The 26,013-nt window shown below is 40.0% G+C and overlaps 3 protein-coding genes across 3 annotated transcripts; 1 reads left to right on the forward strand and 2 right to left on the reverse strand.

Annotated features, from left to right (window-relative positions):
• Positions 1–1,135: 1,135 nt before the first annotated feature.
• LOC139612203 (voltage-gated potassium channel regulatory subunit KCNF1-like) lies at positions 1,136–3,972 on the reverse strand. The gene has a single exon (XM_071467525.1). It carries the CDS (start codon positions 3,749–3,751, stop codon positions 2,252–2,254), a length of 1,500 nt encoding a protein of 499 aa, XP_071323626.1. The 5' UTR covers positions 3,752–3,972; the 3' UTR covers positions 1,136–2,251.
• Positions 3,973–6,683: 2,711 nt separating this feature from the next.
• On the forward strand, positions 6,684–13,799 carry pdia6 (protein disulfide isomerase family A, member 6). The gene is made up of 13 exons (XM_071467526.1): positions 6,684–6,840; positions 7,164–7,305; positions 8,163–8,220; positions 8,839–8,965; positions 9,298–9,404; positions 9,514–9,653; positions 10,081–10,195; positions 11,089–11,229; positions 11,635–11,719; positions 11,837–11,909; positions 11,988–12,146; positions 12,243–12,339; positions 13,078–13,799. Exons 1-13 carry the CDS (start codon positions 6,822–6,824, stop codon positions 13,147–13,149), a joined length of 1,335 nt encoding a protein of 444 aa, XP_071323627.1. The 5' UTR covers positions 6,684–6,821; the 3' UTR covers positions 13,150–13,799.
• hpcal1 (hippocalcin-like 1) lies at positions 13,711–24,829 on the reverse strand. The gene is made up of 4 exons (XM_071467527.1): positions 24,532–24,829; positions 17,138–17,636; positions 16,097–16,202; positions 13,711–14,450 (listed from the first exon to the last, which is right to left on the reverse strand). Exons 2-4 carry the CDS (start codon positions 17,513–17,515, stop codon positions 14,353–14,355), a joined length of 582 nt encoding a protein of 193 aa, XP_071323628.1. The 5' UTR covers positions 17,516–17,636; positions 24,532–24,829; the 3' UTR covers positions 13,711–14,352.
• Between the last annotated feature and the right edge of the window lie 1,184 nt (positions 24,830–26,013).

Genomic DNA, 26,013 nt, shown 5'->3' on the forward strand with positions numbered 1-26,013 from the left:
TAACCCTAACAAATGGTTAGCTAAAGGTAATAGATAAACTGTTACCTAAAACTAATTAGCTAGCTAGTTAGCTAAAATAATCGATACAATAGTTAGCTAAAAGTAATAAATGTTTGAAACAGACACACATAGGAAACACATAATGGATATTAATGGATAGCAGTGAAATGTGCTGAGAGTAATGGATACGTTGAAATGTCCAGCTTCTGGTAGTAGGCTACAAAAGCAAACTTGACCAAACCAAACTCAACACTGATTGCTTGTTTGAAATAACTACTTTATATGATTGACAGTGTAAAATAAAATCTAGTTTAAAATCAACTTTTGGACACTTTTGGAACACGATAAATTGAGTTCATTTGGGCTGTGAAGGATAATGAGATGATAACGGTTGGGAACCACTGCTGTCCAGTTTCATTAAGGTGGGGGAAAGGATTCAGTCTCAAGGAAAATATGAAAATATAACCCACAGTTGAGGAAGAAATTTAACCCATGAGTTCAGGGCATATATATCTGAGTGTAAGTGTTGATATTAACACCCTCCTTGTCCTCTTCATGTAGGCTATGCCTCATTTAGAGAGGGGAACATATCACTTTTTGTGCACATGCCATGTATTTACGTTGAAGACATTATTCTCATATCAGAACTTTTCACAAAATAACACTGGGCACAGAAATACAGTTTTGACATGTATTATCCTTCCAGATTACAATCAAATCAAACCACTAACATCGTTGTTGTGACATTTGAATTAAAATATGTCAGATCTTAATTATAACTCCCCTAGTGTGTCAACTGATGTAGTTTCTAAGGATTGTTCTGTTGGTGAAGCAAGTTTCATTTCACACCAACTAATGGTGTTGGAGTAGAGACCTTTCAAGTTGTGAAAATTTAACCTTTAATTATAGCACCCATCAGGCCAATTGAGTTCATTTTTAAATCATGGACGTGAAACAGTGTGAAAAGCATCATCCCTTAAAGTTGCATCAAAATAAAAGTAGTAATGCATTAAGATGCATGTTTGACAGGCAGATACAGCCCTGTTAATATTCCTACACTTTCTGTGTGATGTTGATAACCTGCTGTTTTGATATACTATCATGTTGATGAATCAATTAAAAAAAGAAGTCCTCTTTCTTTATTTTTTTATTTAGGCAATATTTTCATCAGGGTTCCTTCTTTGCCACTTTTCGGATTTTCGGGGTAACTACCCTGTGCTCTGAAAAATTAATTTTGAAGTTTAATAACTAAATTTTTCATTATTTTCCTTTAATCTCCAGCCTGTTGCTCCTTCACCTCAGCCATGGTGGTCAAGTTTATTCCACTGATCCTCCAGAGAGTAGCAGAGCGGTGACGGCTGCTGCAACATTTAAACCCGTTATAGGAACATGTCCTGCAGCCAATGAAGCTTCTGAAATCCCAGTGCTCGCAATATGATCCTAAGTTGAATTGCAGGCCGCTGACACATTTACTGCTTATAACAATCCTGCTCAGAGCGGTTTTATATTTGATATATTACCTCACAATCATACTGTGTCAGTTGCAAAAATTACACCGATACAAAGAAGATCACATCAGAACAGAACAGCCCTGGTGATATGTTGCTTAATATTTCCTGTCCACCCCAAGTGTATCTTTAAAGTATTAGTAGAGTAGTTCACTGGAGATTTGGTGAGATTTATGGCATTATTATTCCCCATCACTTTTAAACACCTTCAGTTTTCTTTCAGTTTTGTTGTGATGCCTGTATATTCCACATAAACCTATTGTGGGATAACTACATTTTTCTTTTCTCCTAAAGGAGCTGCCTAACTTTATTATTATTTAAAAAAAAAACATTCATTGTGATATATATATATCTGTACAGAGAAATAAGCTACAATGCAGTCTACAGTATGAGTGTGAGGATTGGGGATGGGGGATGTTATATAAGAAGCCTACATGGGGGAATCAGTGTACTGACTGTTCAAACAGTACCCCCTCGGTCTACAGAGACTTACTGCGCCAAGGCACAGCTCATCAAGTCAATATCTCACACATATGTCGCTTTAATAGGCGCGATTTCTCCTCTGAGGCCATTACTGCGGTTTCTACGAGGCTATTTACAATCTCAAGTCATCACGTATAATTAACCCATAGTTTGCGGATTAAGTTTGAATAAGTTAAAAAAAAAAATGAATAATTCATTTGATGTTTTGTTGTTGTATATTTGTTGCAGAGTCTTTTCAAATTCTGCAGGGTCATTAGTGTTCATGAGACAAAATATTCGGTGGCCTCGGCTGTGCTTTCAAAGCTTGTGTCCTTGCTGGGGGTCGCGATGCCTGCCCCTCCCCTGGGATCCTTCAGTAAAGGGATGTATGTGTCACTGTGACAGGAGCGCATGGCGTGGTCCCAGACCCCTGCTCCGCAAACATGTTTATGGGCGCCGGGTGCGGCCGTCAGCTCGCCAGCGCCGGAGCGCAGCGCCATCAGTTCAATCTCGTGTTTAGCCGCAGTCTCCAGCACCTGTTGCTTGTTGTAGAACATGACAAAATTGTTGATGATGGGGTGTATGGGCAGCGCTATGGCGATCACGCCGCACAGAAAGCTGATGGCCGCGTTACACCGGCCTAAAGTGGTCTTGGGGTAGACGTCTCCATACCCCACAGTGGTCATTGTGATCACAGCCCACCAGAATGACTGTGGGATGCTGGTGAAAAGGGTGTCCGGGTGGTTCTGCTCCATGGTGTAACCCAGTGCGGAGAAAAGAAAGACTCCCACGCCCATGTACATGAGGAGCAGCCCGAGCTCTTTGAAGCTGCTCTTCAGGGCAGATGTGAGGGTCTGGAGTCCGGAGGAATGGCGTGCCAGCTTGAAAATGCGCGCTATGCGCATTATGCGTAAAGCCTGCACCGCCTGCTGCACATTAGCCAGCTCCAACACTCCGGCGCCGAAGGAGGTCAGAATCAGCACCACGAAGAAGGGCATGATCGCCATGAAGTCGATGATGTTCATGAAAGCCAGGACGAATTTTGTTTTGTTTGGGGCGGAGATCAGGCGTAGGAGGTATTCAATAGTGAACCAGCCGATGCACACCGTCTCGATGACCTCCAGAGTCGGGTGTTCCGTGAGGTTACCTTCTGAATCCTCCACCTGTAAGTCGGGGATGGTGCCGACGCACATGACCACGGAGGAGACGAGGATGAAGATGAAAGAAACTATAGCGATTATGTGCGCAGGCAGCGATGAGTCCGGTTTCTCCATCAGCCTCCAGAGGCACATCTGGAAGCGCTGCCAGCCCCCTGCTGACGGATCTCCTTCTCGGTCCACCAGGATAGTTCTCACTTTCTCTGCAATCTCTGCAAGTTCATCCTCAACCTCCTTCAGGTGGCTTTTGCAACATTCATCCAGAAAATCAGAGCCGATTTTCCAGAACTCCATCTCCTTCATAAAACAAATTGGACAGATGCCTCTTTTCATGTGTATCTCCCCATAAATATACAGCTCAATTATGCACTTAAATGCCTCAGGGTCTCTGTCAAAATAAAATTCTCCACTGTCAGGGTCGTAGTCGTCGCATAATGAAGATATTTCTTCCGAAGACTTAAGTGAACAGTCCACCAGTTCTGCCAGCCGAGTGTCTGGGAAGCGATTCAACACGTCCCCATACAGCACCTGTTTCACTCCGCCGATGTTAACAACAATCTCTGTCTCTTCACTGGCTTCAGAGCCGTTGCAGTCCGCATACCGCGTCCTCTGGATCCCCCACATTATGTTGACAACAAGTCCGCCGCAAAGCAGCCCAACTGATCGAGATTTTCGCACAACTGTTTACTGGCAAAGTCAACACAAGTCACCAGACGCTCTGGCGCTGTGCGTAAAACCGGATAAATCTTCTAATCTCTGTGTTTTGGTGAAATAAAATGAATGTGTTCGCTGAGCGGTGACTGCAGAGTGAAGTCTCCTCAGTTCAATGTTTGGCAGTGAACAATGCGCCTGTGCGCACGGAGAAAGTTGGCATTGAAGTGCGCGTAATGTCAAGTGAGACACAATCAAACCGCGGGACTTCCGGCGATAACTTTCAAAACAAAACGAACTGTGTCGAAATTAAAATCCATCCCAAAATGCAATTTGCTACTGATTTTTTTTAAAGAGTCTCTTTAGCTCTGGGTTTATTAAGCCGTGAGGCCATCATAAGAGGTCAACTCCCATTGGTGGAGGAAGTATGTAGATCATTTAGCCTACTTAATTAAATTTGCAAGACCATAGTGAAATAAATCACATGTAAAAGTAGTTGCAGAAATATCAGCAAAATGTGACCTACTTATAGTTCACATACACATAAATGCATGTCAAATCTTAATCTGCAAAGTAATCACTAGCTTTCAGATAGCCTAAATGAAGGAAAAAGGTGTTGTATAGCCTAACTGATCTAAGTTGCAGCATAGAAGTGTAAGGTAGCGTAACATTGAAATACTGAAGTAAGGTAGGTCTACAAGTATCCAAAATTGTACAGAAGCCTACTTGATTAAATTAGCTTAGTCACATTTTGTCATGGATAACCTACTTCTCAGAAAGTACTCTATCACATAGGCCTACATTACAATCAGCTTTTCTTCTATCACTTTTATTCCAGTTGTTGTTACAAACACAATATATGTGCGTCATTAAGCTTGAATTATTTGAGTTGGACTGTTTTCAATAATATAATGGGATGGCATGAGATAGTCTGTAATTAATTATTATATTAGGCCTAATGCTACAGCTTCCCTTAATATTCACTCTCTTCAAAAATGACCTTCAGTGGCAATATAACCAAGCCAGACTGTGCTTTTATTTTTTAAGGCGATCTCCGTGTCTTCCGGTTGTGCCGTGTGTGTGTCCAAAGTTGAATTGGTGCAGCGCAGTGCAGCCAGGCACAACAGATCCGAAATAACCGCGGTAATGAATTGTGAAGTAGCAAACGGGGAAATCAGGGATACGCAGCTCCGCTAGGGGTTTGGTGGCAGCTCGAAGAGCAACAATTAGTTAAAGGTAATCGATTAACAGGCATCCGTTTTCACTACAATAATCTAAAATCTTTTTATAGCCCAGACCGAGACGCATTAACCATCATCCATTTTGAATGTATTATAGGCTGCCACCAAATAAATCTGACGAAATAGATTCAGGCTGAGAAATGATCACTTAGACCATTGTACACCCCTGTTGCAATGTTGCAGCCTTGCTAAAATAAAATTTAAAAAAAATATACAATTTTTCATTAGGCCTATCAATCTAAGCTCAATATTATTATTATTTTTTTAACCTTGATTGAAGTCCACCTGTGGTAAATTCAGTTGATTGGACATGATTTAGTAAGTGGTGCCTATAAGGTCTGACAGCTGACAATCAGAGAAAAAGCCATGAGGTGGAAGGAACTGCCCGCAGAGCTCAGAGACAGGATTGTGGTGAGGCACAGATATGGGGAAGCCTACAAATAAATAAATAAATAAATAAATAAATACCTGCATTGAACATTTCCAAGAGCTCGGTGGCCTCTTTAATTCTTAAATGACAGGAGTGTGGAACAACCAGGACTCTTCCTAGAGGTGGCTGCCCAGCAAAACTGAGCAATCACAGAGAAGGGCCTTAGTAAGAGAGGTGACCAGGAACCCGATGGTTACTCTGGCTGAGCTCCAGAGAACCGGGGTACAACTGAACAGTTATGCAGTAAACGACACATAATTATTGATTGGCAGACTGATCAGACAGCCTGTCAATGGTACTTTGCCTTGTTGTTTGTCTCCACCTAGTGTCAACACCTACAAAATGCAGTTGTCGAAAGGCTTTTATTTTCTGCTTGTAAAATGTGGTATGAGGCACTGATGACAGGTGTCTATTTATAATGTTTTAGCTTTCATCTATCTATCTATCTATCTATCTATCTATCTATCTATCTATCTATCTATCTATCGATCTATCTATCGATCTATCTATCTATCACACTGTGCCAAAGAACACCAGCCCAGGTCTATTGTGCAGATAGGCTTAGGGGCTCTGGTCCACTTCTGGGGAAAATTATGTTTGCTATCTGGGTGATTTATTCTTAAAGATTTTTTTTTTTTTTGAATGAAAATGCCAAAAATTCACTGGCACCAGCTTCTCAAACATGAATATTTGTTAGTTTCCCATGATAGTAAACTCAACATTTTCATGTTATTGACTATTGGCCAGGAAAAAAAAAGCAATGTGAATATCTTCACTTTGGCTTCAGGGGAAAATTATGATTTTTCACTATTTCCTGACATTTTACACACTGGCCAATCAATCAGTCATTAAAAATTGCAATGACTGGGGGCCCTTGGCAGTTTGCACAGTTGATATCCAGCCTTTATCGTCAACATCACACCCCAAAAGTTGTTATTACAGGTTTATAACTGATCTGTAAAGCATTAGTAAATAATAAATAGGTTACCTTATATTTTATGTCATTAGGAAGACATATCTCTCAATGTGTTGCTATGTGTACCACTAATTTATCTGTTTATGGCAGTATACAAATATCGACATGTTTTGCATGAAAAGAAATACAACCCATCCCTAGATATTGGACTGACTCAGCCTTGTCACTTATGGTGCAGCTACATGTTGCCTCCCTTCTTCTTCTCTTGTCCACAGTGCACCGGCTCTATTCAACTACACGGCGGGCGCTGATTGGCGGAGGCGCAGCGTCGACACCGGTGGACCAATCAGCGTGGGCCACGGTGAGATTTTTCGATCTACTTTTGTGGGAGACGCAGCGGCTGCAAGTCTGCGTGTTGTTGCCGACTGAAGGGACGAGTGGAGAGCAGCAGAAACCATGAGGCCTCTTTTACTGGGTGAGTGACTTCGTCGAGAGCTTTTCTACTTCTTTAAAATGTGACGTTTATGAATTTTGTCAGCGGTAGGTGCGTCGGACTGCGTTTTCGCAACTGTGGTTAGCTTGAATAGCTAAGTTAAGGTGCACGGAACAGTGCCAGGCCTCCGTTATCGTTGGATCAGTGAATTAATAAAGATCAATTTCACTTTCTGTTATAGAAATTTGCAGTAATTCTGCTTTTGCGCTGCATTTAAGTTCGCCTGTTGTGTCCTGTCAGCGAATGAAACACACTTGATACACACATTGTTGAGAAACCTTTTGTGTCTTCATCTTCTCTTCCAGGAGTGTTGGGCTGTTCTCTGGTCCTGTCTGTCCAGGCTATGTACTCAGCCAGTGATGATGTTATTGAGCTCACCCCCTCCAACTTCAACAGAGAGGTGATCCAGAGTGACAGCCTGTGGCTTGTTGAGTTTTATGCTCCCTGGTGAGTCCCTTCAACTTTGATGGCCATTATTCAGCGTTAACTAGTGTGTCCAGATCTGCCAAGCAGTGACAAAGTGTCCATAGTTTCAATACAAGCATCTCACATTGACTCAGTAATGTTTGAACCCTCTTTTCATTCGTGCCTCGACTTATCTAAGCGACAACCTTAGTTATGATCAGAGGAGACTGTAGAGACTTGTATGCAAAGTTGGTACTGTGGCTCCTCCTTGGGTTGAGCATAAGTTTCACAGTTCAGGTTTTGTTGTCTCTCATGCAAAATCAAGTCAGAGTGCTCTACTTAGGGATAGAAAACAGGAGATAATATGTTTTAGCATGCAAGCACAGATACGAAGAGCTAATTTAAAGCTAAACTGAACATAAAATGACTTGAGTTCCTCTGTAAAACATGCCAGATTTTTATGGAACTCTGGGACTTTGGAGAAAATGGCTGTCCTATAACCTGGGGAATCTGCCAAGTCAATAATTTGAAGCGTGTCACATATGGCGTAAATTCATGGACCGGACCATGAAATACTTTATATACTAGTAGCAATGAACAAGGAGCCAGTGGCGATATGTAAATTTGAAGTCTATGTAAATGAAAGGTGTGAAATATTCTCTGGATGTGTTGATATCGGGTCATTTGGTTCTGTGACGAACACTTGTGATGTATCGAAGGACTATAGGCATATTTCCTGTTAAAAATGAAATCTTTCTGGACATGAATACTATTTGTTGACCATCTCTCTCATTTCCACTCATCAAGTATGTCAATTATACATCTAAAGATTTCACTAACCATCGATATGAATTAGATTATTTATTCACTGTCTGCATCTCATTTGTTTATCATCACAGGTGTGGCCACTGTCAAAATCTGGCTCCAGACTGGAAGAAGGCAGCCACTGCCCTCAAGGTAAACAACACATCTCCGATCATCTTGGCATTTATTGCCAGCTGGATTGTAGACTGAGTGAATGACAGACTGTTGCATCAGCTGTTTGCACACTCAGTGAAAAAGTTTCAACTAATGTAGAGAAACATTTAGTAGTCCCAGCAGGGCTTAGGGTTGTTGAGAGATTCAAATATCGCAGAGATTTTAATGAATACCTTTATTGCCACTATGACAGTATTTTGGGGGCTGTCAGGCAGGTATAATGGCAAAGCAGGTAGAAGCATTTATTTCACTCATCTGTAGGAAACCAGTAAGTTCAGACAAGTGTTTAACTTAACTTCAGGACCTAAAGAAACAACACTGAAGCTATAACATGATTGCCAAGCTCTAGCTCACTGTTTTGGTAAACCTAAAAGTGTGAAGTGTGTTTTTTACACAGCAGTGAGAACTGTTTGCGCAGACACATCCAGCATGCATAAGTAGGTGTTGTACTTCTTCGGTGACATGCTGATGTCCAGAGTTGTGAAACTGCACAAAACTGTTATGAGATGACAGTGATTAACAGGCAGCAATATATTTTGCTCTGATTAAAAGTGAAGAGGGGAAATATTAAAACTTGGTGCTTTTGCAATTCTTCAGGGAATTGTCAAGGTTGGTGCCGTAGACGCAGACCAGCACAAGTCACTGGGTGGACAGTATGGCGTCAGAGGGTTCCCCACCATCAAGATCTTTGGAGCCAATAAGCACAAGCCAGAGGAGTACCAAGGTACAGACGAGAGCGCTGCAACTTCTTCTGCTGATCACACAGCTTTGCAATTTGTAAATTTACATTCGTCCTCCACTGTGACCTCCTCAAGCCAGGCTTAAAGGGCTTTGCTGAAAGATAAAACTTAATTAGTTAAATATAATCAATTCTACCAGAATGCTTCAGCTAAAAGGGAATGAGGGTGTCAGGGAAGCATTACACTTGCACTTAATCTCTTCTCTGAAAATGTATTTATTTTTAATGTCTTTTCACAAACTTTATTTTTGTGATTCTATAATAAAATGCTGTATTTTGCTGCAGCGCCTGAAAACAGCATGTCCTTGATTCCTCAGGTGGACGCAGCAGCCAGGCCATTGTGGATGGAGCCATGAATGCTTTGCGCAGTCTGGTGAAAGAGCGGCTGAGTGGCAAATCGGGCAGCTCTAGCTACAGCAAACAGGTAGAGCCAGTAGTGAACCTGTGCTGTAGCGTTCTGTTGCAGCTATTTGTAATTGAAAAGATGAAAAACTTAAGTGAACATGGCTAAGTCATGCTCCACTGCCTTCTAGAGCGGTGGCGGCGGCAGCAGCGGAGGCAGCAAGAAGGATGTGGTCGAGCTAACAGATGACAACTTCGACAAGCTGGTGCTGGAGAGTGATGATGTGTGGCTGGTAGAGTTCTTTGCCCCCTGGTGTGGACACTGCAAGAAGTAAGTTTGGTCCCTGACACAGTCCATCCCCAGCTGTAACAGTAACAATGACACCCCTCACTAGGACATGATGAGATTTGTTATCCCTGTATAATGGAGGTTAATGGAATTTTATTTGCGGCTCATAGCATTGAAACAGCACTGTTTCTTTTTGGAAACAATGCCCAGTAAATCTGTATAATCCACCGTGAAAACATTTCATTGGGTCTGTTCCTCCAGTAGAAAGTAATCCCTGTTTAAAACAGCTCAGTGAGGTCTGAGCTATTGTATTCCAAAAAACATGTGGATTTGCCAGACTTTCCCTTTATGAATCATAAGGAATTATGCCAACCTCATATTTTCAATAAAGTACTGTCGACTTGAACCCTGAGCTTACAGTATCATGTTCAGGTTTTACTTAACCATCACTCTCCTCTGTTGTAAATAGCCTGGAGCCTGAGTGGGCAGCTGCAGCCACAGCTGTCAAGGAGCAGACCAAGGGCAAAGTTCGCCTCGGAGCTGTGGATGCAACTGTACATCAGGGTCTGTCCAGCCGCTATGGGGTAAGTTACAATCAATAAATAATATGGTACACAATTCAGATACAAACTACTGCACATGCAGATGTAAATAAGTGTGAACTAGCACTGCTTAGTGCAACCACTACAAAATAGGCATACAAAGTAAGAAATACTGGCCACAGCTGCTAATCTTGCATATCCCATTTTAAGACATTGTATAATTTTCAACTTCATTTGCACAAGCAAATTAATGAGTGAACATTATAATCCAGTGGCATCTACGCCGTGGGACACCCAGTTACATCTACTTTGCATGTGTGGCATTGACTTTGTAAACATGCTGGTTTGTACAGTTTGAATGGTAAGTCTCAAACATGTAATAAATGTGGTCTGTGGTTATACTGACATGCTCTTCTTACTGTTGTTGGATGCTGAATGAAAGGCTCTGCCACCTTTTAGTAGAACATGACCATTAAACGCTGACTGTCCAAACAAAGCTGTGAAACTGCTGGTAGGACAAAGCAGCAAATCTATTATTTGTGTTTCTTTTTATCTTTCTTTCTTGCTCCATATCACACTGCTACAGCTAGTAAATCTGCCGCTGTAGCTTGTTTATATTAGTCGCATAAAGCGGAGGATAAAGTAATGATCCAAAGTAAAGTCTTAAAGAAGTCACTTCAAAGTGTTTTCCATTTGTTTGAAGCCCTCCAACACCATGACTGTCTCCAAAGACTCTAAATACAGTTGCATAACTATTTATAACATTTCAGTCTAAGTTGACGTTGCAATGTAAACCACCAAGTCAAACCAGAGTACTTAGAAGATATTTCTCCTATACTGAATCTCCAATTAAATATCAATATGGACCTAAATCTAAAGGGATTATTTGATTCCCACACCCATAACTGAAGAAATATGTGTGTGTTTGTGTGTAGATCCGTGGATTTCCCACCATCAAGATTTTCCGCAAAGGTGACGAGCCCGAAGACTACCAAGGAGGCCGCTCCCGTGGTGACATCATCGAGAGAGCTTTGGATCTGTTCTCTGAGAATGCTCCTCCTCCTGAGCTGCTGGAGGTCAGTGCAGTAGTGTGTCTGTATTATTGAATGCATGAATGAGGGGTTTGTAGTGCTGCTAGAGATGATTCTTTTTTTTTTTTTGTTAAAGTCATAACCCACCACATTTCCACCTGTTGCTATATTTATATATTTTATATTTACATGGGCGTTACGCATGAGCAGTGACAGCTGCCACAGCTGAACAGGCGAAAGAAACTGAAACTTAAACACAAAATTCTAAAGACATCACAGACTGAGAAGTTGCTCTCTGGCAAGTCTAACAGCAAGGACTGTGTGTTCCTAAAGATTAGACAAAAAGGTCAAAAACAGCATCTCTCATTACCGATGATCTGAAGTTAATCTGAATAATTATCATGAGCCACATGAAACGGTAAATCTGTATTTTAAATGTTTGTCTCTCAGATCCTCAATGAAGATATCTTAAAGAAGACCTGTGAGGACAGTCAGTTGTGTATAATTGCTGTCCTGCCTCACATCCTGGACACAGGTAAGACCAGACACACTTCCAACTCTGAATATGTAACCTCAACCCACACACAAATGTGATGTAAGAGCCTTTTAATTCTTGAATCACTCACCATCTACTTTCCTTGTATGTCAACAGGCGCAGCTGGTAGAAACAGCTATCTGGAGGTGATGGTTAAGATGGCTGACAAGTACAAGAAGAAGATGTGGGGGTAAGGATGAGAGGCCATGGATTATTATTCCAGTGACTAATAATGACTGTGTCTAATGACCTGCTCTCCCTTTGTCAGCTGGATGTGGACTGAGGCAGGAGCGCAGATGGAGCTGGAGGCCTCTCTGGGTATTGGTGGTTTTGGCTACCCTGCCATGGCTGCCATCAACACGCGCAAGATGAAATTTGCTCTGCTGAGGGGCTCGTTCAGTGAGACCGGCATTCACGAGTTCCTCAGGTAGGGGGTGCTGCTGTCTGAGATCGTTTCACTATTGCAATTAAAAGTAAAACACATTTCAGAGTGTTCTGATTGTCTGGTTGATCTTCTCCTCAGGGAGCTTTCTGTGGGCCGTGGCTCCACTGCCACGCTGGGAGGTGGGTCCATGCCCAAGATTAACAATGTTGAAGCCTGGGACGGCAAAGATGGACAGGTGAGTGGGAGAATCACAGCGGCCTCATGGTCAGGGATTTTCCTATTTTATATTTGGATCATCACAAGTTTGAGGCCCTCAGCTAAACAGCCTTAAGAGCTTAAGAGGGACAGACACTGTACATTTTTGTTAATTTTATACATTACATTAAACCTATGACTTCTTAGCTCACACTGTAGATTGATTACTCGGATTCTATCACTGTTCGCAAACACAAATCCCCTCATCTGTTTTGTCCTTTGACAATTCCACTAAAGTTTTTTGAAACAATACAGCCTTATCCTCTGAAATGCCAGCAAAAAGAAAAAGGAGGCATTTCTACAATAAATGGAAAGCAAGAAGACAAAAAGAAAAAGATACAGACGGCTCAAACCAAACGTTAAATTGGTCCGGGGGGACTAGTTTGGGATCAAAATGCAACTTAATATGTATGTTGTCTGCCAAGCTCAGTACAACAAATTTCTACCTATTTATTGTTGCCTCTACTGCAAATACACACTCAGGAGCATATCAAGACACACTTGCGTAATAAGCAGTTGGAGCGCACCCAAAACAAACATAATCTCTATTCAGAGTGAAAGTCAGATCAGCATCTTAGGTGCAAACACTCTTTTTCAAAGCTCTACTGATGTAAACATTTGGCATTTGGTATCTGTTAACAGGTTAGACTGACTCTTTTCATACTTGTCTTTATCTTTGCTAACTCTGCCTTTATTTTACATTCCTCGTCATCTTCAGCTTCCTGTGGAGGAGGACTACGACCTCAGTGACGTAGACCTAGATGATGACTTTGAGAAGGATGAGTTATGAGCCCAAACAGGGCAGGGTCTGATCCAGACTGGCTTGGTTGGATCTGGTCTGGTCCTCTATGACCCACCTCCCCTCTCCTGTGGACGAATGGGAGGCCCGGTCGCCCAGTTACTGAAATACTCCAGAAAAGACACATGAGAGACACCTGCAGTTTCTCACATCATCTTTGTCAGTCACACAGGGGGCAGGAAGGAGGAGGAGGTGTATGTGTGTGTGTGTGTGTGCGCGTGCGCGTGCGTGTGTGTCGTGTCCCTGGAATGAACTCTGCCTCACGTACCTGCTGAACAGTAGAAGCTGAATATTTATACAGCCGCTGCGAGCTGTGAAGAGAAGGGTGGGGGTCCTGAATGTGGCATTTCAGTTGTTCGTCTTTCTCAAACATTGTCCCCTCTTCAGCCATCCTTAAGCACCAATTTTAAGATGTGGACTTGTCAGAGTAACACTTCAATGTCCAACCTGGTGTGTCTAAATATATATATTTTTTTCTCTTTTTAAACCAGTGAATGAGAATCTTGGTGGGTTTGCATCATGTCTGTCCAGGACAAGGGGATACTGTGGGACTTGTGTAGATTTTTCTTACACGACTTTATTTCAATTGTGTGAAAACAAAATGACATTTTTGTTACAAAAATAAAAAGGAATAAAAACAATTACGGCCTCCTTATTCACATAAACTGTTACAATATCAGAAAAGGCATATCACAGAGCGCATGCAATAACAAAAGCATATAGAACTTGTTCAGAATAGCAACCTGTTCATCTACTGTTGATATTCTGAACAACAGTGAGTCACTTTTCAACAGTTAAGTCCAATCAAATTATACCAAATTATGTAATTAGTTTCCTCTTAGTGTAACACAATGGGAGTCATAATACTTGCAAACATATAATCCAGTCTATAAATATACGATATGGCACCTCACTTACGGAGAACAGGTAAAAACCAATTCCACCAAGACAGCTTTGGAGAAGCATATACACAGAATACCTCAACTGAAAAGCACATCATAGTCCACAGAGAAGCAGCCACATTTACAAAGACAATTATATTTTAATGTAAACACTAAGACGATGGAGTGTTAATAAAATGAAAGGGTTGTCTGCTGAGGATGGGTGCGATGATGACCGAGCCTCTAACAGGTGGACAGCATGAAGCTGGATGAATGTTGGTGTGTGTGTGTGTGTGTGTTATTGTCTCTGTCCTCAGAACTGACGAGAGGCTCCCTGATCCGACTGCAGCAGTCTGACAATGGACGGATCGCTCTTGGCACCTTTAATGAACTCCTCCAAAGACAATCTACCTGTGGAGCAGAGACCAAAAAAAGGATTTCAGTCACCAGCAGCTGAACATGTGATGGAGGGCTGAATCATGCAGCAACCACCCACTGAAATCAACAGAAAAGCTTCTGATGTTCCTTTTAAGCTCAACTAACAAAATATAATCACTACTGCTAACAAATTAACAAATTAACAGGTAAAGTACACAAAATTTAAAATAAAAAATAAAAAGTTATAATAAACCTGCATTAATCTTATTATGACTAAAATGATTCAGTTATTCATAGCTGTCTCGTCACGTCAACCAGCAGGTGATGCTGTTGTACTATTTTCATGCAATTCAGGAATTCTTTATTGATAAACACTTTCACATAAAGTAGGAATTTAAACTTTAAACTGGATGCTAGAACAAGTATTTTATGTATTGATAATACTGATGCCAACATTGAATATTGTTTATAAGGATTTCAAAATGACCATACTGCATTTCAGAGTAAGATAAAATAAGTAATTTGTTTAGAAAGTCATTGTAATTAATTGGCAGACCAGGTACAATTCTGTAAATATTCAATATTCATATTGTGAATATTTAAATCATGATATCAAAATAACATATGAATAAAATCATATAAATAATATAATACAACTTTAAATATCCAAATGTTAAAATTTTATTTTTACTTTAAAATCTTTCTATTATATGGGTTTCTGCCCAAACAACAATTACATATTCTTTGGCTGCAAAATATTTAAATATAGAATGCTTTAAAGTGCATTTTACATCTGCAAAAGCCTTGCAAAAGTATTAAAAATGATTACATGTTTTTATAGGTATTAAAATGAAATGAGCACCACAAACTAAAGTCAACACAAGCAACAGTTATTGCCATGGCTTTATGTAAGTCTTGATTGATCTACCACAAAGATAGAATACAACAATAAGCCATAATTTGTTTAGAATAACTGCAACTTCTGTCAGTCAGCATCTGTTTAAATTGCATTAGAAAGAGGGGCTAACTGAGTTTCAGTGGATTTACCCTCCACTGCAGCTGTAGCTGTAGGCCTGGTCTGTGGTATCATGTGATGTCATAAAACTTGAGCCTGAGATACACACTCTGACCTCCAGATGTTCTGAACCTTCTGCTTCAAAACAAACTGCGCTGCCCTGCTGATGCCTCATGCTCTAAATATCGTACTGCAATGTAGCATGTCAAATACATTCAGGACAGGATGGCAAATGCTAAAGTACATATCACATGGGTGCAGTATGGGTTCTCACTCATTTGTTCTGTGGTGCTTAGTGTATAATGGTAACAACTCTTACATAACATGCCTATATTTTTTTTTCTTGATGTGATAGTTGGCCATCTATAATTTTGTAGCACTTGTCCTAACCAGTTAAACTGAATGACCAAGCCATTTAAGTTCACTTTTGTTTTTCAAAAAGTTTCATTCTGAGTCTTATTGCAGCTTCGCAGTCACGGAGAACCAGCATACTCATTAAGTATCTATAAAAAGTACTTCTGGTCTGCAACAAACTCTGCCTACCTATTTCCTGTCAGAAGAGCCAAAGCAAGAAGCAGGTTTCATTTAGGACTCCCACTTGCTGGTTGTGACCTTTTTCCGCAAAAGCGTGCACATAAAAATAAAAGTGAAACACCATTCTTACCATCATTGTCAATGTCCATCTGTCTGAAGATTTTATCTGTCCTTTTCTCTGGTGTTGATTCATCCTCAGGCATCTTCATCACTGATGACACCATCTTGTAAATTGCCTATAAAAGAGCGTAAGAATGATTCATTTTCCTGTTTATCTGAGTGAAGCTTTTAGATGTCAGAGATGAGAAATAACTGCCGACATATTTGTAACATGTATCGTTTGAATGATGATGCTGCTGCAGCAACTTAAGCTCCTTTAGTTGTAGCACTCACTGAGAGGCTTAGTTATATGTCTATTTCAGTCTTCTAAAACATTAAACATTTTAGATCATCCAAAGGTCTTTGATGGCTTTGATGAGACAAAGATGGTTTGCTTAAAAACAGAAAGCACGCTACAGTAACAATAGCACTGGTGCTTATAGTGTTTTTTTCTTTTTCTTTTTTTTCACATTCATTTGTATCCACAAACACAACGGACTGAACCAATATTGATATGGAGCCCTGCAGGCTGCCCAGCTCACCATATTGGAAGAGTAAATATAGCCACAGTGATAAGAAAAAACTGAAAGGGCAGCCTGCATCCATGATGTGAGGTGAAACTATCTTATAAATTCAGACCTGCAAATAACCACTAAGCCTAAAACCAGTTATTAAACAGTAAACCTAGATGCTAAAATATATTTTGCATATAATTTACACACCAAAAAGTCCTCAGCTCCAGCTGCTAAAATGTGAGGATTTGCTGGTTTTCTTTGCCTTCTGTGATGGTAAACTCAAGTTGTTTATGAAAATAATTGTTTGCTGCATCCTGAAATGGAAGAGGAATTAGATTCTATAGCACAAATAATAATTTAGTTTATTTATAGATTTCAATAAATGACATTTCATATTTTAATGTATTTAAACTCATCTTAAAATGCAAGGAAAGGGATTAGATATTCCTTTTATTTTTACGGTTGATCCTGACTCAAGCTAGAGAGGAGGTATATAGAGCACATACAGCCATAAAGAACCCCTATCCCATAGTACGAGTCACACAGTTTGTCCTCACCTGAACAATCTCCAGCATCTCTGCCCGGCTGATGTAGCCATTCCCGTCCAGGTCGTACATGCTGAAGGCCCAACGCAGCTTCTGCTCAAGTCCGCCACGAGACGTAACACTCAGGGCAATGATGAACTCCCTGAAATCAATAGTGGCATCGCCGTTGGTGTCAAACGTGCGGAAGACATGCTCAGCAAACTTGGAGGCGTCCCCGTAGGGGAAGAAGTTGGCATAGATCTTCTTGAACTCCTCCACGGTCAGGTGGCCGGTGGGACAGTCCTTCAGGAAGCCGCGGTACCACTCCTGCAGCTCGTGGTCTGTGAATTCTGTGTTTTCCCTCAGGTCATTTAGGACCTCAGGCCGCAGCTTGCTGTTCTGTTTCCCCATGACACAGCACTCTCTCAGGCAGGTAAACAGCTGGGCTGGTGTCTCTACCTTCTCGTTTCACTTCCCCACTCTCCCTGTGTTTTCACTCTCCACGTCAATGGCTGCTCGGTTTCCTCTGCTCCTGCAGGAGACCAACAAACCTCATTAATATCCTTGTGTGAATATCATAAATGATTCATGGGTTCAATAATTCCTTTCAGTTTGCAGCAATGTTTTATCATGAAACATGTGCTGAGGCGCTTCTCAGGCAATCTGAAAAGCTGAGGCAATAAAATGAAAGAAAGAGAGATATGATTACAACTCAGATGTCTCTTTATTGTGAGGTCTTGACCTTACCCTGTATAGTACCTTGAGCTAATGTATGTTATGATTTGGTGGTATACAAATAAAATTGAACTGAATTAAATTGAATGAGGGAATGATGCATATCTACATGTGTGTGTGTGTGTGTGTGTGTGGTGGGGCGGTGGTGGCCTGGTCTCCGTGGATACTGTATTAATTCTCTGGCACGGTGATAATTTATCGACCCTTCATTGCATGGTGGTGACACAAGTGTCCTGGGGCATTGTAATTATCAATAAAGCCACTTTCTAAAAGGTCAGGCTGATACTGACTGTTGTTACTGAGAAGGACAGACATTCACCTCACAATAATCCCCACCTTTATGTGAAAATGAATATTCCAATTGATTTTAAGCAGGTGGAGTTCATGTAATGATTAAAGAGAAACACAAAAGATGGCTAAAAAATACCAATGCAAACAAAGACACCGAAGCATTTGAGCCACCTGGGCCTATTCACCTTTGGTTTCTGTGGTTTGTCTAAATTCTGTTTCCATGGTTATATTTTGCTAAATCTGTTTATTCATGTATGCAGGGGTATTCATGACTAGGGATATGAGGACGCATAAACACAACACATCCAGAATACAGCCATAACAGCATAATAACTCTTAGATTGGACACTTTGTGCATACAACCCACTGATGAAGCAAAGGCAAACATAGGTGTGCTAGCAAGCAAAAAGGTTATGACACTTGCAGGCACAATATGTGGTGTGTGTGTGTGTCTGTGTGTGTTTGTTTACATACCAGTTAGCTGAGTTTCTTTCCCAAAAAGAGGAGAAAAAACAAAACTGCTGTATAAAGATATAGTTTACTGGATATCTACATACAAATTCCACCTGTTTGCCTCTTAAATAACTTCAAACTTTTTTAATATTAACCAGCTAAAATTTGTATTTCATAAGAGGTGCGAGAGCAGGGTTGTCTTTAGTGTGTGTTCCTGAGAAACGTAACGAAATAGAGATAGATCAATATAGTAAAAGTGTGAAAAGTAACAAAAAAATAGTTACAAGCAAACAACCACTACTTTGTGGAGATATAAGGAAGATATTGGCCTAAACCTAAAGCTAATATTTTACAACATGTATCTGGTACAGTGTGAGTGGGAGGGACAGAAAGAGAGATGTGCGGGGGCAGGGAAGACGAAAGAATGGAAAAAGTATGACACATAGAAAGAAAAACTATTTCCAGCCATACTATGTGAGCTGCTTTGCTAATACCAGTGGTGCAATTACATAATAATCCCTCTGAATAACACCTCCACTCCCCTGAGGTACCTATAATGAATTGCATGAGAGAGAGAGAGAGAGAGAGAGAGAGAGAGAGAGAGAGAGAGAGAGAGAGATGTATTATTCCAATGTTCTCTTTCTTTCAATTATTGAAATCTCATTGCTCCTGCGTTATTGGCACCAGAGCGATTCTATCTGGCGTAGAACAAATGAGCGCAGTGTGAATTTGAATGAGGTCTTTTCGATATGACGACGCCCTCATTTCTCATAATTGTCACATGGGTGTAATTTCCTGCAGTTTTATGAATCAAAGTCACAGAGTAACATGAGAGGCAGGCCAGTTTGAGAAACAGGCAGTGATACAAACTCTTAACAGTGTCGCTCAGGGTAGAAAAATCTATGAAAACAGATGCATAATACATTAATACAGTTCATTTCTCATATTCACGTTTGTTTTAACTTTCGTTCATTAGACTGCACAGGTGTGCCTTAAGTTGCCACTAAGTGATGTAGCACAGTCATATGAGCGCTACCTCTTTGTATCCTGTCCATGATAATGAATAATGTTTATATATATATATATATATATATATATATATATATATATATATATATATATATATATATATATATATATATATATATATGCTTCCCAGCTATATGGCTGGCACATTGGGAAAAGACATTTCAGTACAACAATAAGATCCACAGTTCAGGGGAAAATAAAATGCTGTTCTGTGCATCTCAATAGATCAACGGAAGAGAGAGCCATACTTGGCTTTTTTTTTTTCATTATGGTGTACAAAATTCAAACACACAAACACATATATACACAAAACAGACAAGTACACCAAAAAAGTAAAAGAGAAATGAACAACCTAAAAGGAAGGAAGAAGAAAAAAAAAGGGGGTGATCAGGGGGTGGTGTGGTCCACAAATCAGATGACAAAAAGAACAACATACCATGTACAGTATGTAGCAGAAAATACTAGTGGTCAAATCTTGTGTTGGAGTCAAGTATTGGAAAAATTAAAATTCTGATCTGATTATGGCACTAGACAAATTGTTTCACCAAAGTTATTACAATTCACCCCGAAAGGAACATGAATGTTCTTACCTAATTTTGTGGCAATCCATCACACACTTTCAAGACTTTTCACACAAAACCACAGATGTTAACCTCATGGTATCACTAGAGAAAAAGTCACAGGATTACTAAAGTCATTAGGCTTCATCTTCTTGAGATAGTGAATGTCTGTACAAGATTGTGTGCCAATCAAACAAATAAATGTTGAGATATTTCTCTTGATAACTGATAAACTTTGACCTGCCAGTGGTGCTGGAGGAAAAGTCAGAGGATCTCCAAAGTCAGCAGGATTCATCATCACCATGAATGTCTGTTACAAAATTGGTGATCCAGCCAATAACTGTGACATATTTCAGTCTGAACCCGGGTAGTGGACTGACTGACTGACAGAGAAACATTGACATCCACACACTGTAGGTGCTAGCATGGCTAAAAATAGTCTGATACACATTATACTGGCTTTAAATAGAGCAAAAGCACTCATTGTAGGATTTTGTGTGTTTGCCTTATCCAACTTTGTAGCAAGCTTGAATGTTATGGAGCAGGAGTGACACACAAGAGTAAAAGTAATGCTCACTTCGACAATACATTATTATTGACTGCTGATTATGTTTTAACTTGACAATGGTATAAATCACTCACTGCCCTGCAGGCCTGTCCGTAGTCCTTCCGTTCTAACATACAACAGGATGAGGAAGTAGCAGCACCTCCTCAGCTCTAGGTCACATGGACTTTTCCAGGACAGCTCAGTGTGCAAGCTGAGCTGGAGCAGACATAAATATGGGCGTTGCTATTTATTCCCTCAAACACACAAAGCCACAAGAAACCCAGAAGATTCCAGGCTGGAAGACTGAAAAGTGCTGGCCTGACGTTTCAAGAAGCTCTGAAGCTAATTTAAGAGTTTACTCTTTATAATTTGGGAAGAAAACAGCGAAACACTGTGTACTCTGGTAAAGAGACTATTAGTTAAAATTATACAAACATATTTATCAAAGATTGTGGATTGGAAAACAGTCTTAAAAATTCCAGTGACCTCTTTAGTATGCTCATTAAAGCCTAAAACTGAACTACACTCCTACAAATAAAATACATGTTGCAATTAAGGCTTATTCCATAATCTTTTAGTGACTTTCTCTTTTGGATAACAGACTTCCTACTGGGTAAGTCTTAAGTGCAAACACTTGTTGCTTCATTATGCTGGGTAATCAGCATTATGTTGTTCCATTTGTGCACATAAAAACTAAGAGATACAGAGCTTCATTTGAGATGTCACATTATGTTTCATATGTTTTCACAGCTGGAGCCTTTATGTGAGCTATTACTGCACTGGGAAATATTTTGCAATGTGGTCAGAAATAACAGCCAGATACTGCTTTGACATCCCTGTGACCTCCTTTAGAGAGAATCACATCCTCCCTGTTTTGAGTGCCGGGGTTACAGAATAAGTCTGTAAGCTGAACACAGTCAGTGAGCATTGCTTGATACACAACAGCCCCTTGAGATTGCCATTCCATATTTAGTGTTTGCTATTCCCCCCGATTACACAGCAACAGTCTCTCTCCCTGCCTCCCCTCCCCACCCCCCAATAACCACCCTTGTTCTGTATGGTCCACTTTTTCCACTGGGTTCGCTGCCTAATGAGACTGTTTCACACAGGCTCTAGTGCAGCATGCATCCCCCTCCCCAAGGCTACAGTGGGGATTGTGTAAACCTCTGACCAGACCAGTTTCACTGCTGTTTGCCATTCTCAGGCCCACCTCATTTCCTGGGTAATGGCTTGTCACAACAAAGAAAGCCTTTATCCTTTTCCCAGATGCTCATTACTTCATGTACAGCAAAGAAAGAATTCCAAAGACAGTCAGCAAAGGAGAGATGAAGGTTGTGTGATTGGATGCAAACAAGTACGTAAATGCAGACTGGGGGGAGCTGGGCAGTGAAACTCCCAGTAGTGCATCCATAAAGCATGACAGACAGCTGATGGAACTCATTATGCTTCTGACAGTACATCAGTTACTGAGTGTAGCAAACAAAAGACAACTGGCTCAGAGTTTACATCCAAATGTACAAAAAAAAAAAAAAGAAAAAAAAAAAATATATATATATATTTTTTTTTTCTAATTTCTTTACTATATATATATATATATATATATATATATATATATATATATATATATATATATATATATATATATATTGCAAAGAAATAAAGATATATTTGATGGACAGAATAGATCACCAACTATTTTGAAAAATAATTAATCATTAAATCATTTTTAAGCAAAAATGCCACAAATTCACAAGTTCCTGCTTCTAAATTGTGTTATCTTAATCCTCTCTAGTGGTAAATTGAATATCTTTGTATTTTGGACATTTGTTTTGACAAAAGAAGACAATATGTTACCTTGTACTCTGGGACATTGTGACTGATAGTTGTCACTATTCTCTGACATTTAATAGACCATAAGACTGAATATTTAACAAAATTATTGGCAGATTAATCAATAACACAACAATATAGATAGTTGCAGATTTTGTTAATCAAATGTATATGGCCTAATGTTTTTTCCCCAAAATAGATTTGTCACTGCATTTTATGATGTCAGAGGGGTCACAGAACATTTCCCATCCTCTACTCTGCATGAACACGACAGAGAAAATATTTTTCACGCTGTCTGTATTGCGCCTCTTTTGAATGGAATGTAAATTAAACAAACTCATATGGTTCAGTGCACAGAAAGAAAGCAGACTTCCCATTTTAGTGGTGCGTGTAGCCTGCTGTGCAGTGGATGAGCAGAGCTCACTCTCACTGCAGCCTGAAGGACTGCGTACTACTGGTAATTGAGACTGCATCAGGTGGGTGAGGAGTTGGTCCGGTGTAAAAGGAAGAAAAAGAGAAAATGAGCTGCTTTTGTAGCGGTCTCTCTGAACTTGTGTCGGAGAAAATCATGCAGTAGATCAGGATGAAGTCCCCTGACACACCAGTAGTCAAGGCAACAGGATAGTAGTGCTATGTCTTATGAGCGGGAGGCGGTGTAACTATCAATCTGGGGCACACACAGGGCAGGAGATATATCAAGATTCAAGTGAAACAAGTACATTTTTTCTGTGTTACATATTTCAAATGTTTACTCTGATCTTTTTGAATAGTGTTTGTTTGATCTTATTTGATTCTTATTCTTTAGGCTCATCCACTGGGACTTCTGCATCACACTCAGCACTTGACATTGTTCAGAGTGCAAACTGTTATATTATATTCTAAATATAACCGTTTTATGAGCAAAAAGTTCACAACTGGAAAATCATTTGATCAGTTTTTATTATAGCAGTAAATTTGTAAGAAAGTTTTTCAGTTTTTTAACAGGTGAGCGGGCCAATTTGATCTCAGATGCACACTTTTCATATGTTGGCTTTGGCCCTCTTATTAAATAGTGTGAGATAAAATGGAAAAAATGTGTGAAAATAGTGTAGCAGAGTAGTTTAAATTAGTGGGCTGGCAAGCACAATTATGGCAAGACAAAGTTTGAAGGGACTGTTTCCATCGTAAGCAGAGGAGCCTGACACAGGTCCATCAATATCGAGTCTTCACATTATTTATTGTATAGGCCACCATATATTTTTCTTAGAGCTGGGCAATAAGCCAATATTACTGTTCAATTACTATTCAATTGTTATTTTATGAACAAAGCAGTAATTTTAAAAAATTGTTAGATCATCATTTAAGCTTTATTAATTCAGAAAAGCTCATTGAGAGCTAAATCTCCATTGCAAGTGTGACCTGAGTACACACTTGTACACAAGATCACAACTAGACAAATTCAGTCACGCAAAACAATTATTGCACACACACAGCAGCACTACTAATTCACTATTATATTTATTAGTTATTTAAGTATTTGTTTTACAGATCTAAGGCTTTGCTCCAACAGCACAGCACAGACCATTACTCTTAAGAGTGGTATTTATTTATTTCATGTGGTTCTGCATACATTGTGTGACCTATTGATATAGGAATACATAAATAATAAATATTGTGACAGTGAATTCAACCATATTGTCCAGCCGTATTTGTCTTTAAATAGATATACACATACGTGAATACTACATTCATTAATTCAGGGTTTGTTTACAGTATTTTTTCGAGGTAGTTGCAAAACTTCTTTGTTTTTTGAGCCGACTCTCAAACAGTTTTAACATATGTTGAGGTGTAGGTGTGATGTAGGCTTGTCTTTCATGGGTGTAGCCCTTGCACCACCCTTCTGTGTCTTGGGTAAATTGCCACATCTGTCCAGAGCAACCCACCGCTGGAGTAGACCGGGCATTACATCAGCTTTAAGTATTTTTATTTTAAAAAAAACTTACCTCTTTCAGGAGTAGGGTCCACTTTCCCACTTCACGGCGTCACCAACAGCCAAACTTAACCGTTAACTTAACTAACCCTAACTTAACACCTCCTCCTACTGATAAAACTCTGTAAAAAAAAACAAAAAAAACAACAACAACAACACAAGAATACTTTAAGATGCTAACGGTCGTCTGAACACTTCCTGGAAAAAAAAATAAAGATGTGAAGTTTTACCAAAGTAGCGTAAATATCGTGGTTTAAGCTAGGCTCTTATCTGTCCTGCCTCCGGTTCCCGGTGTAACGGCTCTATCACTCAGCGGAAGATGTGGCACAGAGCTCGGTTTTCATCCGACTCGCCTAAGTTGCGACTAAAGGGTTTTCTTTTCTCTTTGAGGGCGACCAAAATTGCTTTGTTTGGCTGCTGGAGGAGCGCACATGGTTTGTAACACGAAAGAGTGAGAGTTAGCGTCAAAAGAAAATGTAGCCGTTATTTAAAATGGCTTTTTTAATAGAGATTTTCTGTCTTTTAGGTTGTGTTTTGTTGTTAAAATCCCCCTGCGCACTGAATGGATCCGTCCACACTCGCTGCTTGCTTCCATCGTAGAAACCAGTCGCAGCAGCGTCCTGTGGAAAATTATCACTGGAGACTATTATTAGCACAATATCTAAAATAAACTGTTCACATTTGAAGGAAAATGTTAATACTAGAACAGGCGATCAGCAGCTGCTCCAAACTCACACACTATCATGCATACATCAATTTAAAAAATGATGTATGCATTTTACAAATGTTAGATCAAACAAAGAAATTGCAGTATTGTATATCCTATAAAAAAAAAAAAAAATTGAAAAAAGGATCATTTTTATCATTAAGATGCCCGAAGTCACAAAAACACTGCAGCCATCATAAACCCACATAGGAACATTTGTGTTTCTTGCACCAGTGTTGAGATCATGATTCCTTGGTGGTCAGTCTTTTAATTTAAACCTAAAAACAACCTGAGACATTCAATCCATCACACAAGTCCCCCTGATGTTGTGGGACAAGCTGCACTGGAAAGCAGTGGTATTTTATAATCACGTTGAACCCAATTTGATCTATTTTTCCACTATGACTTACATTGTCCATCAGTACCTGTCACAGTAACTTCTCTTATGTAGGCTAAAGTGACACTGCAGGGCGGGTGGTGTGTATGTCAGCATTTCAGTGAGTGGATAAATTATTAACCACTTGTATGTGTGTGTGTGTGTGTGTGTGTCTTCCTGAAGCCTGACACCTGTTTCTATAAGCACATGGAGTGTTTGTCTCTACCTAAGAGTGAGTACAATACAGACTAGGAGGGGGTTCAAGGGAGCAATAATGTAGTCTGAGGTTGCTTTTGTTGCTTTTGCCAATTTGAAGCTTGATACTGACACAAGCCTGTTGTTGCTGGAGTAATGCAGATGAAAACATTACTGTGACTCCTTTATAAAAGTACTATAGGATCCTTTTCATACAT

Source organism: Trachinotus anak, unplaced genomic scaffold (genome assembly GCF_046630095.1).
Source record: "Trachinotus anak isolate AG129_WGS33_773 ecotype Australia unplaced genomic scaffold, CSIRO_AGI_Tana_v1 ptg000031l, whole genome shotgun sequence".
Lineage (NCBI taxonomy): Eukaryota > Metazoa > Chordata > Actinopteri > Carangiformes > Carangidae > Trachinotus > Trachinotus anak.

Coding starts and splice junctions, on each gene's coding strand:
- LOC139612203 (XM_071467525.1), bottom strand. CDS start 3,751: ATGTGGGGGATCCAGAGGACGCGGTATGCGGACTGCAACGGCTCTGAA.
- pdia6 (XM_071467526.1), top strand. Junction 7,306..8,162: donor GTTGAGTTTTATGCTCCCTG/GTGAGTCCCTTC, acceptor TTATCATCACAG/GTGTGGCCACTGTCAAAATC. Junction 12,340..13,077: donor GGGACGGCAAAGATGGACAG/GTGAGTGGGAGA, acceptor CGTCATCTTCAG/CTTCCTGTGGAGGAGGACTA.
- hpcal1 (XM_071467527.1), bottom strand. CDS start 17,515: ATGGGGAAACAGAACAGCAAGCTGCGGCCTGAGGTCCTAAATGACCTG. Junction 16,203..17,137: donor AGATGCTGGAGATTGTTCAG/GTGAGGACAAAC, acceptor GCTCTTTTATAG/GCAATTTACAAGATGGTGTC. Junction 14,451..16,096: donor GATGGACATTGACAATGATG/GTAAGAATGGTG, acceptor TCTGCTCCACAG/GTAGATTGTCTTTGGAGGAG.